The sequence below is a fragment of the Leguminivora glycinivorella genome, chromosome 25, assembly GCF_023078275.1.
Source record: "Leguminivora glycinivorella isolate SPB_JAAS2020 chromosome 25, LegGlyc_1.1, whole genome shotgun sequence".
Lineage (NCBI taxonomy): Eukaryota > Metazoa > Arthropoda > Insecta > Lepidoptera > Tortricidae > Leguminivora > Leguminivora glycinivorella.
Window position 1 is genome coordinate 8,254,168 of NC_062995.1, and position 13,230 is coordinate 8,267,397.

The 13,230-nt window shown below is 38.9% G+C and overlaps 1 protein-coding gene across 1 annotated transcript in view; it reads right to left on the bottom strand.

The window, feature by feature from the left end:
• LOC125239525 (spermine oxidase-like) overlaps nucleotides 1-5,285 on the bottom strand; it is a 47,607-nt gene extending 42,322 nt beyond the window's left edge. The window contains 3 exon segments of the mRNA XM_048147140.1: nucleotides 678-766; nucleotides 1,955-2,039; nucleotides 5,224-5,285. Coding sequence (XP_048003097.1) covers nucleotides 678-766; nucleotides 1,955-2,039; nucleotides 5,224-5,276 — 227 coding nt within the window. The 5' untranslated portion in view covers nucleotides 5,277-5,285.
• Nucleotides 5,286-13,230: the final 7,945 nt, after the last annotated feature.

The following is a 13,230-nucleotide window of genomic DNA, read 5'->3' on the forward strand; positions in this document are numbered from 1 at the left end:
TTTATAAAAAAGGATTATACTATTTTACAAACATTTTATTGCAGTGGCAACATCGTAGTAGTTTTTTTGGACTCGAATTAGCAATTGGAGTATAGTTACCGTAAACGGCCATAAGGAATGCGCATCGGTCTTTGGAAAGACACAATTTACGTCACATAAGCCAGAAATACGCATAACCCACTTCAATTTGGTCCTTCGAACCGGATTTGAACCAGTGACCTCCACATCGATATGACTGCCACATGACTAACTATGACAAATACTCTCAAATTATATGTGAGAAAACGGAACGATGTGGCCATTTCTTGATTTCTACACACTACTCTTATTTTCCAGTGGCCTATTTCACTACAGTGACATTGACACTGACAATTCTGCTTCTGTGCCTATTTCTGGGTTGATAAGTAACTTATTTAAGTACTCAGCAACTCAGCGTCAATATTTCTTTGCTGAACAGGAGGGCGATATTTGAATCTCGCATACGGGATTTTGTCACTAAAATACCGGTTGAAAACGGTAACTCGCTTATTATTTTCCGTTTCAATTTTCTGAATTCGAACGCGTGAGACTCAAAAATCGGCTCGCAGCCAATTAACTGAATTAACGGTGAAGTATCTCTGTCGATAGATAATTGTCACTGTGAAACAGGCCACAGGCTGTACGAGGGTAGTGTTTACCATTCGGCTCCCAATTCCACCAGCCCGTCTCCAAACGGCACAGTGTGGACCCTGCCTCCGACTCGGCCCTGCGCTTCCAATGCCAGCACCTATAACATCATAGATAAGAGAAGTTTAGAAAAAAAATATGGGAAGAATTGCCAAAACTGAGGTTCAAGAGTTTTAAGCCTGTGTCAAGAGATGGCAGTCTATGCGCTGTGATTACTCATTTTACTTCGACAGTAACTCTCTATAATAGGGATATCGAACTTGACTGTAGTTAAAATAAAATATTTTTCAGTACAGATGGTCGTTTTTTTACGCACTAGTGCGAGAAGTGGTTCATTATATAACAGGTCGAAACTTCGGAAGCTCATCTGTACTGAAAAACGTCGTACGATACACGTGCGAAAAGGAAATTCGCAACTCGTGTCGGTTTAAAACACTCCCTTCGGTCGTGTTTTAATTTATCGCCACTCGTTTCGAACTTCCTTTTTTACGCACTTGTATCGTAATGTACTATTTCAGTACAGATGGTGTTTTTTTTACGCACTAGTGCGAGAAGTGGTTCATTATATGCCAGGTCGAAACTTCGAAGGCTCATCTGTACTGAAAAACGTCGTACGATACACGTGCGAAAAGGAAACTTCCTTTTTTACGCACTTGTATCGTAATGTACTATTATACCATGCACGAAATAAAGCATCAAACAATTATACGAAAAACATGGGCAGAAGTTATTTTTCAATCCAATTTTTATTTAATAAATCAGGTAGAAATATCTAAAGTAACTGAGTTGACCGTGACGTCACTCAATTCGGTTTCATATAAATTCCATATTAGCAAGTCGTTCAAATTCGTTTTGACAGTGCTTAAAAAGAAGCTGATTTGACTGAGCCTATACTTTTTTTTTTATACTACGTCGGTGGCAAACAAGCGTACGGCCCGCCTGATGGAAAGCGGTCACCGTAACCTATGGACGCCTGCAACTCAAACAGTGTCACATGCGCGTTGCCACCCCATTAGAAACTTGTACATTCCCTTTTGCTGTGTCAAATACCTACACAGTAAAAAGGAGTGCACAAGTTCCAAGGAGGGTTCGGGTTGCCGACGACTCAAAGGACAATAGACGGAATAAGTCAGTTCCGTAAGTTCTCCCGTCATCAGCACACCGCACCCTCGTTGAGCTCTGGCAGCCTTACTCACCGGCAGGAACACAACACTATGAGTAGGGTCTAGTGCTATTGGGCTGCGGTCTTCTATAAGGCGGTAATACTCGATAGGCGGTAATGCTTTACCTTACGTCCAGCTTTGGCTAGCTCCGACGCCGCCGTGGTCCCGGCTGAGCCAAGACCGATGACTATCGTATCGTACTCATTTGATCTGTAACATTACATTATCACATCAAACCTTGCATTTATAATAGCATAGAGGAATAAGTACTACTAATAGGCTAGTTTCCAACTAGTCAAATCAGCTTCTTTTTATGAACTGTCAAAACGATTTGTTAGTATGGAATTACTATGAAATACTGAGGAGTGACGTCACGGTCAATTCATTTACTTTATATCTTTCTCTTTGACTTATTAAATAGAAAGTATGTTTAAAAATAACTACTGTCCATATTTTTCTTCTAATTATGTGCTGCTTTATTTCGTGCACTGCATCAAATATTTTATTTTAAGTATAGGAAACTAGCCTATTGTCTGTGCAGTTGAGCGGAGTGATGCATTTGCACCACGCATTAAACTTCTTACAAGTTTCTGTGGCGCATCTTAGTTCTTAAGATTTTTGTAATTTTCTTTATGATATAAATAAATTTAAAAAAAAAAAGTAAGGAAAGAGCACAGAATTATAATTAAACCAGAATGAGTAGTTAGGCCAAAAAGTGTGTCCACATGAGAGGTTAAAGTTGGGGCTGGTGTCCCTCTCGCACTTATTACCACTATCAAAATCATTTGAATGACGTCATCACTGTCATCATTTGGGGATACCAGTCAATATTCAAAGTTACTACCAAATCTACTAATACCCAATTAAAGGTTTTTAATAATTGCGCAATTTTTTGGTTTTATGGCTTCATAATAATGACTTACCAATTCGTTACAGGTATTAATACCCTTGCCTCGATATAATACGAAAATAATTTAAGTAGTTTATAAACTTAGTTATCATACAGGTAAAAATACTACTACTATAGTAATTTTTTAACACTGGTCACACGTGCGAGAGGGACACCAGCCCCAACTTTGACCCTCTCATGTGGACACACTGTTGCTAGTCTGTCAAGAACGCCTTTATGCGCCGGTGATAAGGTTCAATTTAGTATGGCAAAAAAGTGTGAGCTCAGTCCCTATTGTAGGTCGATGGGAAAGAGTTGTAACTCCATACATCAGTAAATGCGGGATATTTGTATAGGCATAGTTAAGTGACATCTAGCGACAATCACGCGTCATCCCCCCAGCCCGAACGAGTTTTTCACAAAAATCCAAAAAATCTGGTTGAGATAACTGGCCCCGCAGCGGAACGGCGTTTCTGCGACGCGAAACACCGCAGAAATGTAGTCTGGCTCTGTCGCGCCAATACGCAAGAGCGATAGAGATAGATAGCTACGAAAGAGATATTATCGTGAGCGTTTGTGCATTCAGCTACGCACACTGGTGACCAAAGAGCTGGTGGCTTCCTCGCATCGCACAACGTATCAGCATTGCGATACAGCGAGGGAATGTCGCCAACATCCATGGTACCATGCCTCAAGGGCCTATTTTAAATATTAGCTAGCTTTTGTTTAGTCTTAGTTTCTTATATACATACATACATATAATCACGCCTGTATCCTGTAAAGGGGTAGGCAGAGCACACGAACTACTAAGTTTCAGTGCCACTCTTGCAGGCAAATTGTGACATTGCAGTTACAGGTTGCCAGACTCGCCTTTACAATTTAGGCGGGCCGTATCCCACAGTCGACTTCTACGACATCCACGGGAAGAAAGGGGGTGGTGAAATTCTTAACCAGTCACCACAATTTCTTATATAATTATGTAATTATTAAATCTTGAAGTTAAAGAGCTATCGCGATCATGACCTATAATCATAAAACATTTCGACAGATAGGCAATATTAGGTAGTCTGATATTATTGACACATAAACAAGGCTGACCTTTATCATGTTTGCAAATTTACATAACATATTATGTGCCAAATGCACAAACGCTAACGATAATATTGTTATCGTAGCTTAGCTATCTCTATCGCTGTTCATTGGCGTGGCAGAGATAAACTGCGTTTCGATTGGCGTCTAGCGTCAACGATTGTCAGTTGTTCGGCAGCTCTTTAAAGACTTATATCCTTTTCTACATTACATCTGAATTAGATTATACTTGTACTTATCGGATTGAACTCTGATATGTTGCTTCAAAGATTGCGCCAGATCAGAGCAGTTCTCCTTCTAAGGACACAAAGAGTCAAAGACCTACTTACTACATACAATGCATATACTTACATATACGTAGGTATAGCGTAAAGCAGGGTCTGTATTACCTGCTATATTTATATTGTAATGTGTAATATTACTGCAATAAAGATATTTGAAGATTCGTTGATCGTAGATGTATTAATAAACGAGACTTGGCACAAAAATGGCGCGAAATTCAATTTTTCTGAGATTCCGCCAAAGCCAAAGTCAATTTTAATTGTATTTTTTTACATTTTCTTTCAAAATTCTATTTTGTCCACAACAATTAAATATATTGCTATGTCCATGGGAAAAAATTATACACCCTGTTTTTAAAAATATTTTATTTACGTTCAACAAAAAAATATATAAAAAATATTTTATTTACGTTCAATTTGAGCTCTTTCTAACGATACCCCACTTGACTAGTAACTTGAAATTTACAGTTTGCCTCCCTTTCATTTGGGCCATTTTCTACAATTAAAATTAATAAATTAAAAGAATGTATACTTTCTAATTGTAGAGGTTTACAATGTTCACAACTATTTTAAATTTCAAGTTGATAGCATCAGTAGTTCACGAGATATTTAGTACCTAATGTGACAGACGGAAAGAGTCGCACCATTAAGGGTTCCTGTTGTACCTATTTGGTACGGAACCCTAAAAATCGGAGTGGGCCAGGTGCCATAACGACACAAGCTATTCGATACCTTATCCCGACGACATAAGATCACTTTCTCGAACTGGCGCCCGCGGTACTTCCGGACCAATATAACCTTCAAACCTTCAAGAAAAAAGCGCACACCCATCTTAAATGCCAGCAACGCACTTCCAAACCTGCCGGTATTTCGAATGACCACGGTGGTCGCTTACCATTAGTTTTCCTATCTCATCAGTCATCGACGTCATCGACGGAAGACCAGCGCTGACCTTCGGGTTAGCATTTATGCTGAGTCGGGCTCGGGACCATTTCGTGGTAAGTGGTAACTTAATTATATGTTTTAATTTCTTTTATTTGCTGTTTCTGTTTTTTTTACTTGTGTATTTTATTGTAGTTATCACGAATAAATAATTGATTGATTGATTGATCATAAAGAAGAATAAAATACTTACTTAGGTGCCGCGAAAGCCAGGCTAAAGATACACAATAATACTAGGAGCTCCATTTTGTAGTTCTTAACTAAATTGCCGCGACTCGAGTCCTGACCTTTATAGTGCGCGCATTATCTGCGGGATGGCTTTATGTAACATGTCATCCGTACTAATATTATAAACGGGACGGGACGGGAGGGACGAATGTCATATAGGCAAAAGAATGTTGGAGATGAAGGTTGATGGATGGAGAGGGAGGGGTAAACCCAAACAACGCTGGATGGATGGTGTGAAAGAGGATATGAAGAAGAAAGATGTGAGTGTTGAGATGACGAAAGATAGAGGAGAATGGAAGAGGAAGACGTGTTGTACCGACCCCACCTAACGTGGGATAAGGGTAGGAGGAAGAGAGACTAATATTATAAACGGGAAAGTGTGTCTGTTCGTTTGTCCGTCTATCACGGCAAAACGGGGCAACGAATTGACGTAATTTTTTAAGTGAAATATAGTTGTAGGAATGGAGATTGACATAGGCTACTTTATGTCTCTTTCTAACACCCCACTTCCTTAAAATGGGGGTGGACGTTTGTATGAAGCATTCCGCAATTTTCGAATTTAAGGCGAGCGAAGACGAGGGCAAAAGCTTGTGTCACTATATGTATGCCTTTAAGATTTGAGGAGTTCCCTCGACTTCTCCAGGATCCCATCATCAGAACTATATTCCTATTTTTAATTAGCCGGAATTATTGTAAACAAAAGTGTGGCCGGTGCTATAAAAAATTTGCACCATTCTAGGTATTAAAATTGCCGATATTTTACAGCTTTAATAAAAATCTTTACATATTCCATTATACAAATAATGACTCTTTTTAAACGAAAATAAACTGAAACACTAAACGTTTTGGTATATCTACTGAAATTAAAAAGCCGTTTTTTTGTCGGGTAGTTTGTATATTGCACTGGTATTACTGTGGAAATGTACCTGGGCGACCAAGTAGCGGGCCGCTAAACATTATTTTTTAGCAACTGTTGAGACTACTGGCAGTGATTTTTAATTACTAATTAAAACCGTCTTCTTCAAATGCGATGGTGGTAATAAGGTAGGATATGACAGGACATCGTCTATTTTGGACCGATTTCTATATTGACTTGCATTGGATCATAACATAATATAACAGTCAATGTGTTCGATCGCTTCACGATTTTTAAGTATGTAATAGAGTGATCGTTAATAACTAGTTAAAAGTAATTTGATTTTCTCTCGGCCCTTTCTTTGAGAACCCCTGACTTGAGCTGCACGTGTTACTTTGACAGTGACAGCAGTTTGTTTACGTTTATTCCGTTCAATGAATAAAATAAATACCATGGGACATGTTTACACAGATCTACCATTGATTAAGGCCCCGAAAAGATTCAATAAGGCTTGTGATATTGGAACTTAAACTTAAACAAAAATTTATAAATACTATATATTTATACCTAGAAAGTACCCACGACTTGAATATAATAGTATAACATTTTATCTGAGTATTAAATCGTTTTAATCCGTAGGGAACCCTATCGCCGGGCGTCGCGCACGTGCGGCTCGTTTCTTTGTTAGAATTTTGTAGGCATTTAAAAAGGCGGCATGTCGTGAACATCAAAGCAGTGGGCCTTCTGTACTTGTACTATTATATATTCTGTGGTTCAATTCGTAATGGGACTATAGGTTCAGGGGGCCGGTTTTTGAATCTCGGCCATTCGATTTCGTGGAATTCGTTCAATAATATCTCCACTACTAATGATTTAAATTCTACTAACAGAATCGAAAACGAATGGTCATTACCACTAGTTTTAAAATTACTAGCCGTCCTTTTTCAAAAATAGCATTATGTCGTTTTCCACAAACTTTTGAACGGCGAATTCGTGCGTTCGAAATTCAAAAATCGATCCCCTGATAAAAATATACATTTCTCAAACATGCAATGAAATATTGTCTTTACGTTCCTTAAAATGGGCTGGGAAGTATCGCTTTTTGGGCGCAACAACTCGAGAGGACTGTAAAGGGATTTCATATTATTTTTTAGGCCTAGGCCTGCAAAGTAACTTTTTTTTATAAAATATTGTCCTTTAGAGCATTTTTTTTTATTTCATTGTATGTTTGAGAAAAGCACTATACATGCCTCGGCGTGAAAACGGATTCCCGGCCTCGTATCCCTATCCGGCCTCGCTCGCACGCTCGCTCGGCCGTATATTAAATCAAACAAGTGTTCACGATACAGATGCCTTTTAATCAATATTCTTAAGACTAACAAATACAATGTTTAAGCAAGATATGTTACCAGCACGAAGGTTCCGAACAAAGTGGCGCTCCGTACAAAAACATCAAACTCGTTACCTTCGCTCGGGCAAACTCGGAACTATTCGGCTTGCTTGCGAACCTTGTTACGAACTTCCGTGCTGGAATAACCCTAACTAATCATGTTAACATCTTTTTATATAAATCGGCTCAACACATAATAAACCTTAAATATATCACTGCCTAAATATATATATACAATTTTGTTTAGTTTTATTTATTTGTGCGACAACATCCGGCTATCCTGCGCACGCATCCGTCCTCGGTTGCGTTATAGTCTGGTGCATATCTGAGAACACACAACATAATATGTTTTAGTTTGTTATCCAAGTGACTAACATCAAAATTATGAGTTGTTATTCCATCGCCGGCCAACAACCCATAATTTTCTTTATTGTAGGCAAAATTCTCAAAGACAGTAACTTCTAGATGATTCCTAAATGGCACTATTCCTTCGACGGTTAGTGCATTTAGAAAACAAATTCGAATCACCAAAATAGTCACATAGTCCCAAGTAATCCCTTGCTGTTCCATCGACGGTCAGCTTATCATTCAGGACTATGTACCACTTTAGATGTTCGAAGCTATTGCACCAGACAACATAATCAAATCGGAAGGCAAATATTTAGTCTCTGTAATATATGACATGTTCATAAGTTATCTGTATCAATAAAATAAATACCTGACAACATCCGTGTTTCCATTCTTGACCTTTAAATATCCATGTCCTTGATATGTATCCATGGTTTCATGTTTTCAACACAGGTTACACCCTCGTATCGCTTGTTTGATCGGTCGGCACCTCTCATATCTGCTATTTTATATCGATCATGACCTAAAACTTCTGTTACCTGAAAAGGACCTTTGAATACCGGTAATAATTTCGTGCTTTGTCCATCATTATTTTGGCTCGGTATTTTTATGACTACTAAATCACCTTCTTGAAATTCATGTGCATTTTTTCTTTTTGCATCAAAAGATTCCTTCTGTTTCTGGGCACTTTCCTTTATTTTTGTGTCTACGCTACTCCTTAGACTTGTGACATCAATTAGTCGTTCGTCATAATTGTCATAATTAATTTTATCGGCATCGGTTTGAAGTCTGTAGCCGAAAAACACCTCGCTTGGGACTGCATTCGTGGTTTTATTAATAGTACTGTTGATGCTTTGTTGAATGTTGTCAATGTGTTCATCCCATCGATTACTATCAGTGTTAGCACCCAAACTACGCAGAGCTTCCAAAATAGTCAAATTGTACCTTTCAACCTGTCCATTAGAGCGAGGCATAGCAGTGGCAATTACATGTTGTCTTATATTCTTATTTATACAGTAATCTCTAAATAACTTAGACGTAAATGCACTGCCCGCGTCGCATATCAACCTTCTAGGATTGCCAAATATTTTGAAAACTTTACTTAATTCACTTATTACGTTCTTACTTTTTGTATTACGAACGGGAGCAATAAAAACGAATTTTGTAAACGAGTCCACCATAACCAGTAAATATGCGTTTTTTTTGGTTGTTTTTATAAATGGGCCTAAATGGTCGATATGCAATGTATGGAATGGCCGTGCATATTTTGGTATCGGAAACAATTTACCTGGCTTCTTTCCATGTATATTTTTGAAGTAAATGCAGTTAATACAATTCCTTATATATTTTGAAATAACTTTTTTCATTCGAGGAAACCAGTACTTGTCCTTTATTCTTTCCAAAGTTTTATCTACTGCAAAGTGACCGCAGTCATCATGATTGAGTCTAATAATTTGCCAGATACATTGTTTCGGTACCAGCCAACGCCGGCCATATTCAGTACTCCGATACACTTTACTGCCCAACAACTCATAGTTATTAAATATTTGTTTATGAGCATCGGCTTCACCTGACTCTAAAATCTCTTTTATTGCACGTATGTTAGGGTCTTGCATCTGGACGGATAATAACCAGTCAGACTCAGTTACCGTTATTGACATCACACTTTCAGAGCACATGGGAGGTGATGTCGTAACGGGTTCCGACTCAACGCATCAACATGTTGCATTTGGGTGCCTGGCCTATGTTCTATATTGAATGTGAACTCCTGTGTGGCTAAAACCCATCTGCCTATACGAGAGTTGATTTCTTTTTTGTTAATAGTGTGTTTAACCGCGTTGCAATCGGTGACGATCTTAAAATGAGTCCCTAATAAATAATGTCTGAATTTTTGTAACCCCACTGTAATGGCTAAAAACTCTAATTCAAATGAGTGATAACGTTTCTCTTCGTCTGTGGTTTGTCGGCTATAGAAGTGAATGGGTCTTTCGCCGTTTTCCGTCATCTGAACTAAAATACATCCAACGCCATCACGACTAGCGTCTGTATACATGGTGACGGGTAATTTAGGGTCAAATATCGTTAGTGATGCATTTGCTAGCGCGTCTTTTAATACATTAAATGACTGCAATTGTTCTGGGCCCCACTCCCATGATGCTCCCTTTTTTTAGACCAATAAAAATAGCTTGACCTGGACATAATTCGCTAACCGTAATTTTCTTTTTGTGTCGTATAAAGTATCATTAGTGATAGTTAAAATACAAATTATTAATCAGATTAGGGTTCTGATTCAATTAAAAAAAAAAAAAAAAACGAAATTTGATTAATTTTTGATTTTATAACTAAAGTATTAAATGTAATCCGGAAAAAGTGCTTGTATTATGTTGTGACACCTGCATTTCATATAAAAACGTCTTATTTTTATAAATAATTCATACAGAACTATCATTTATAAAGAACATTCAGTGAGTTACACATTTTCAGGCATATTTCACTAGAAAATATTGCTAACCGTAATCCTGCAATTTATTATGAATATACTATTACGTGTGTTGATAAATTATTAAAACTTATACCAATACTTTTGGCGTTTATACAAAATCTTAAATATTGATAATTTTAGGAAGGGAAAAATACTTAACTAAATTGAAAGATGGTAAATTTTGCCGTTAATATATTCTTAGTACTATACGAAATCTATTAAACAACAAATATGTAAGATTCATTACTTAATTCATATTTTTCTTAATTGCGTTTTAATATGAACGTTTAACCTGCAGAATAAGGTCGTGCACAGAGTAGGTATAGCTAGTATAGTAGTAGCGGGAACGGGCGGCGAGTCGTCGACACGTGTTTCGCTCGGTGATATCAAGGGCGCCGCGTTTTCAAAACGCTTCGATAACAAATATTTCACCGTCCAGTATAAGAGAGCTCCCTTATTACAAGTGACAAAAGTCATACAAATCAATTAGTCCGATAGGTCACGTTAAACTGGTCAAGTCGTTAGCTCAATAATAGTACCTATCGAGCTTGACGAGATGCTTGGATCACAACAACGTAATATGTATGAAAGCTTGCGGCGGCGCTTAAGACTGTATTCTTTCGAGTCGTGTGTAACGTATTTTGGCGAGGCAAATTTGAAGCACAGTGCGTGTCTGTCTCACTCACTCTTACGGTAAACCTAATGAACTGTTTCACTTTCAGAGGATTTTTGAAGTAATTTGGGTAATGTGACATTGTCGCGGTGAGGTCTTTCCGGTACAAATTTATCGGTGGATCTTTTCGGATTTGTGGACGATGAGCCGATGCGATGTCGCTTCATTTTGAAGTGTCGACTCTCGCAAGGGAGTTCTTAGAGGACCGCGAGGAGCGCGTGTGACTGTTGAGTTTTTGAATGATTTGAAGTTTGTGAATGATTTTATTTTGTGTGTATTTGTGTGGGCATGAGGTGTTTGTGTAGCGAGAGTCAAATCAATAATATGAGTGGTACAAATTTTATTAGGGGGCCTCATGTGTGAGAAACTCAACACTCGAATGCTGCGTAACAATGCGAGCCGAAATCGCCTAATCGGAAGTGTCCGACTTGGTATCGACTAATCTATACACGTTGTAACATGAGAAACCAGAAATCAAAACCTGGTTTCTGGTATCTGGTACCCGGTAACCGGTAACCGTTAACCGGTATCCGGTATCCTGTATCCTGTATCCTGTATCCGGTATCCGGTATCCGGTAACTGGTATCCGGTAACCGGTATCCGGTAACCGGTATCCGGTAACCGGTATCCGGTATCCTGTAACCGGTATCCGGTAACCGGTATCCGGTAACCGGTATCCGGTAACCGGTATCCGGTAACCGGTATCCGGTAACCGGTATCCGGTATCCGGTAACCGGTATCCGGTAACCGGTATCCGTAACCGGTATCCGGTACCCGTTAACCGGTAACCGGTGACAGGTCTCCGGTATTCGGTGACCGGTAACCGGTAACCAGTAACCAATGACCGTTAACCGGTATCCGGTATTCGGTGACCGGTAACCGGTAACCAGTAACCAATGACCGTTAACCGGTATCCGGTAAACGGTGACCGGTAACCGGTAGACGGTAACCGGTATCCGGTAAACGGTAGACAGTAACCGGTAACCAGTATCCGATATACGGTATCCGATATCCGGTTTCCCGTGTTCGGTTTCCCGTTTCTGGTTTGGTTTTGGTTTTAGTTTTAGTTCTGTTAGTTTAAACAAAAACAAAACTGAAAACGAAAACGGAAACCGAAACGGGAATGGAAACGAAAACCGAAATCGAAACCGAAACCGACACCGAAACCTACACCAAACCCGATACCGAAACCAAGACCAAAACCGAAACCGAAAAAAATATTTAAGTTCCTAGAAGTAAAGAGTGACAGAGATAGCACTATAATCATTTAAGTTCCTGGTAGTAAAGAGTGACAGAGATAGCACTCATGTTAGTCAAACTCGTGGTATGTGCACTTCCCGCACACAGTAAAGAGTGACAGAGATAGCACTATAATCATTTAAGTTCCTGGTAGTAAAGAGTGACAGAGATAGCACTGTAATAATAAAATGTATGTTCCTGGTAGTAAAGAGTGACAGAGATAGCACTATCATAATTAAAGTTCCTGGTAGTAAAGAGTGATAGAGATAGCACTCATGTTAGTCAAACTCGTGGTATGTGCACTTCCCGCACACAGTAAAGAGTGACAGAGATAGCACTATAATAATTTAAGGTCCTGGTAGTAAAGAGTGACAGAGATAGCACTATAACAATTTAAGTTCCTGATAGTAAAGAGTGACAGAGAATAGAGATAGCACTATAATAATTTAAGTTCCTGGTAGTAAAGAGTGACAGAGATAGCATTTTTGTTATTTAAATTTCTGTTAGTAAAGACGTAAAGAGTGACAGAGATATCACTCACGTTGGTCAAAGACGTGGTTTATGGACTACTATTTGGACCCCCCAATGTCACGCTTTTTTAATCCTTTAACATGGATTGTCACATTTAGTATGACGTAATATATGAATGACGCCTAAAGATTGAGAGAGACAGCAATATTGTTCTTCAAATTCGTGGTAGTGAGAACAGGGTGCGTAGCCGAATGGCACAAACGCTCACGAAACGAAACGCTATATCGCTCTTGCGTATTGGCGCGACAGAGCCAGACTGCGTTTCGTTTTCGATTCGCGTCGGAGAAATGGCATTCGGCTACGGGGCCTGAACAGAGACAGCACTATGTATCGCGCGGCCGCCGACTACGCAAGTCACCGCGTAATTATAATAACCGTTCGGCTACTTTTTAGATCGTGTACAGTCAACAACACAGCTGGCAAGACAAAGTGCCAAAAATATGTATAGAGTAT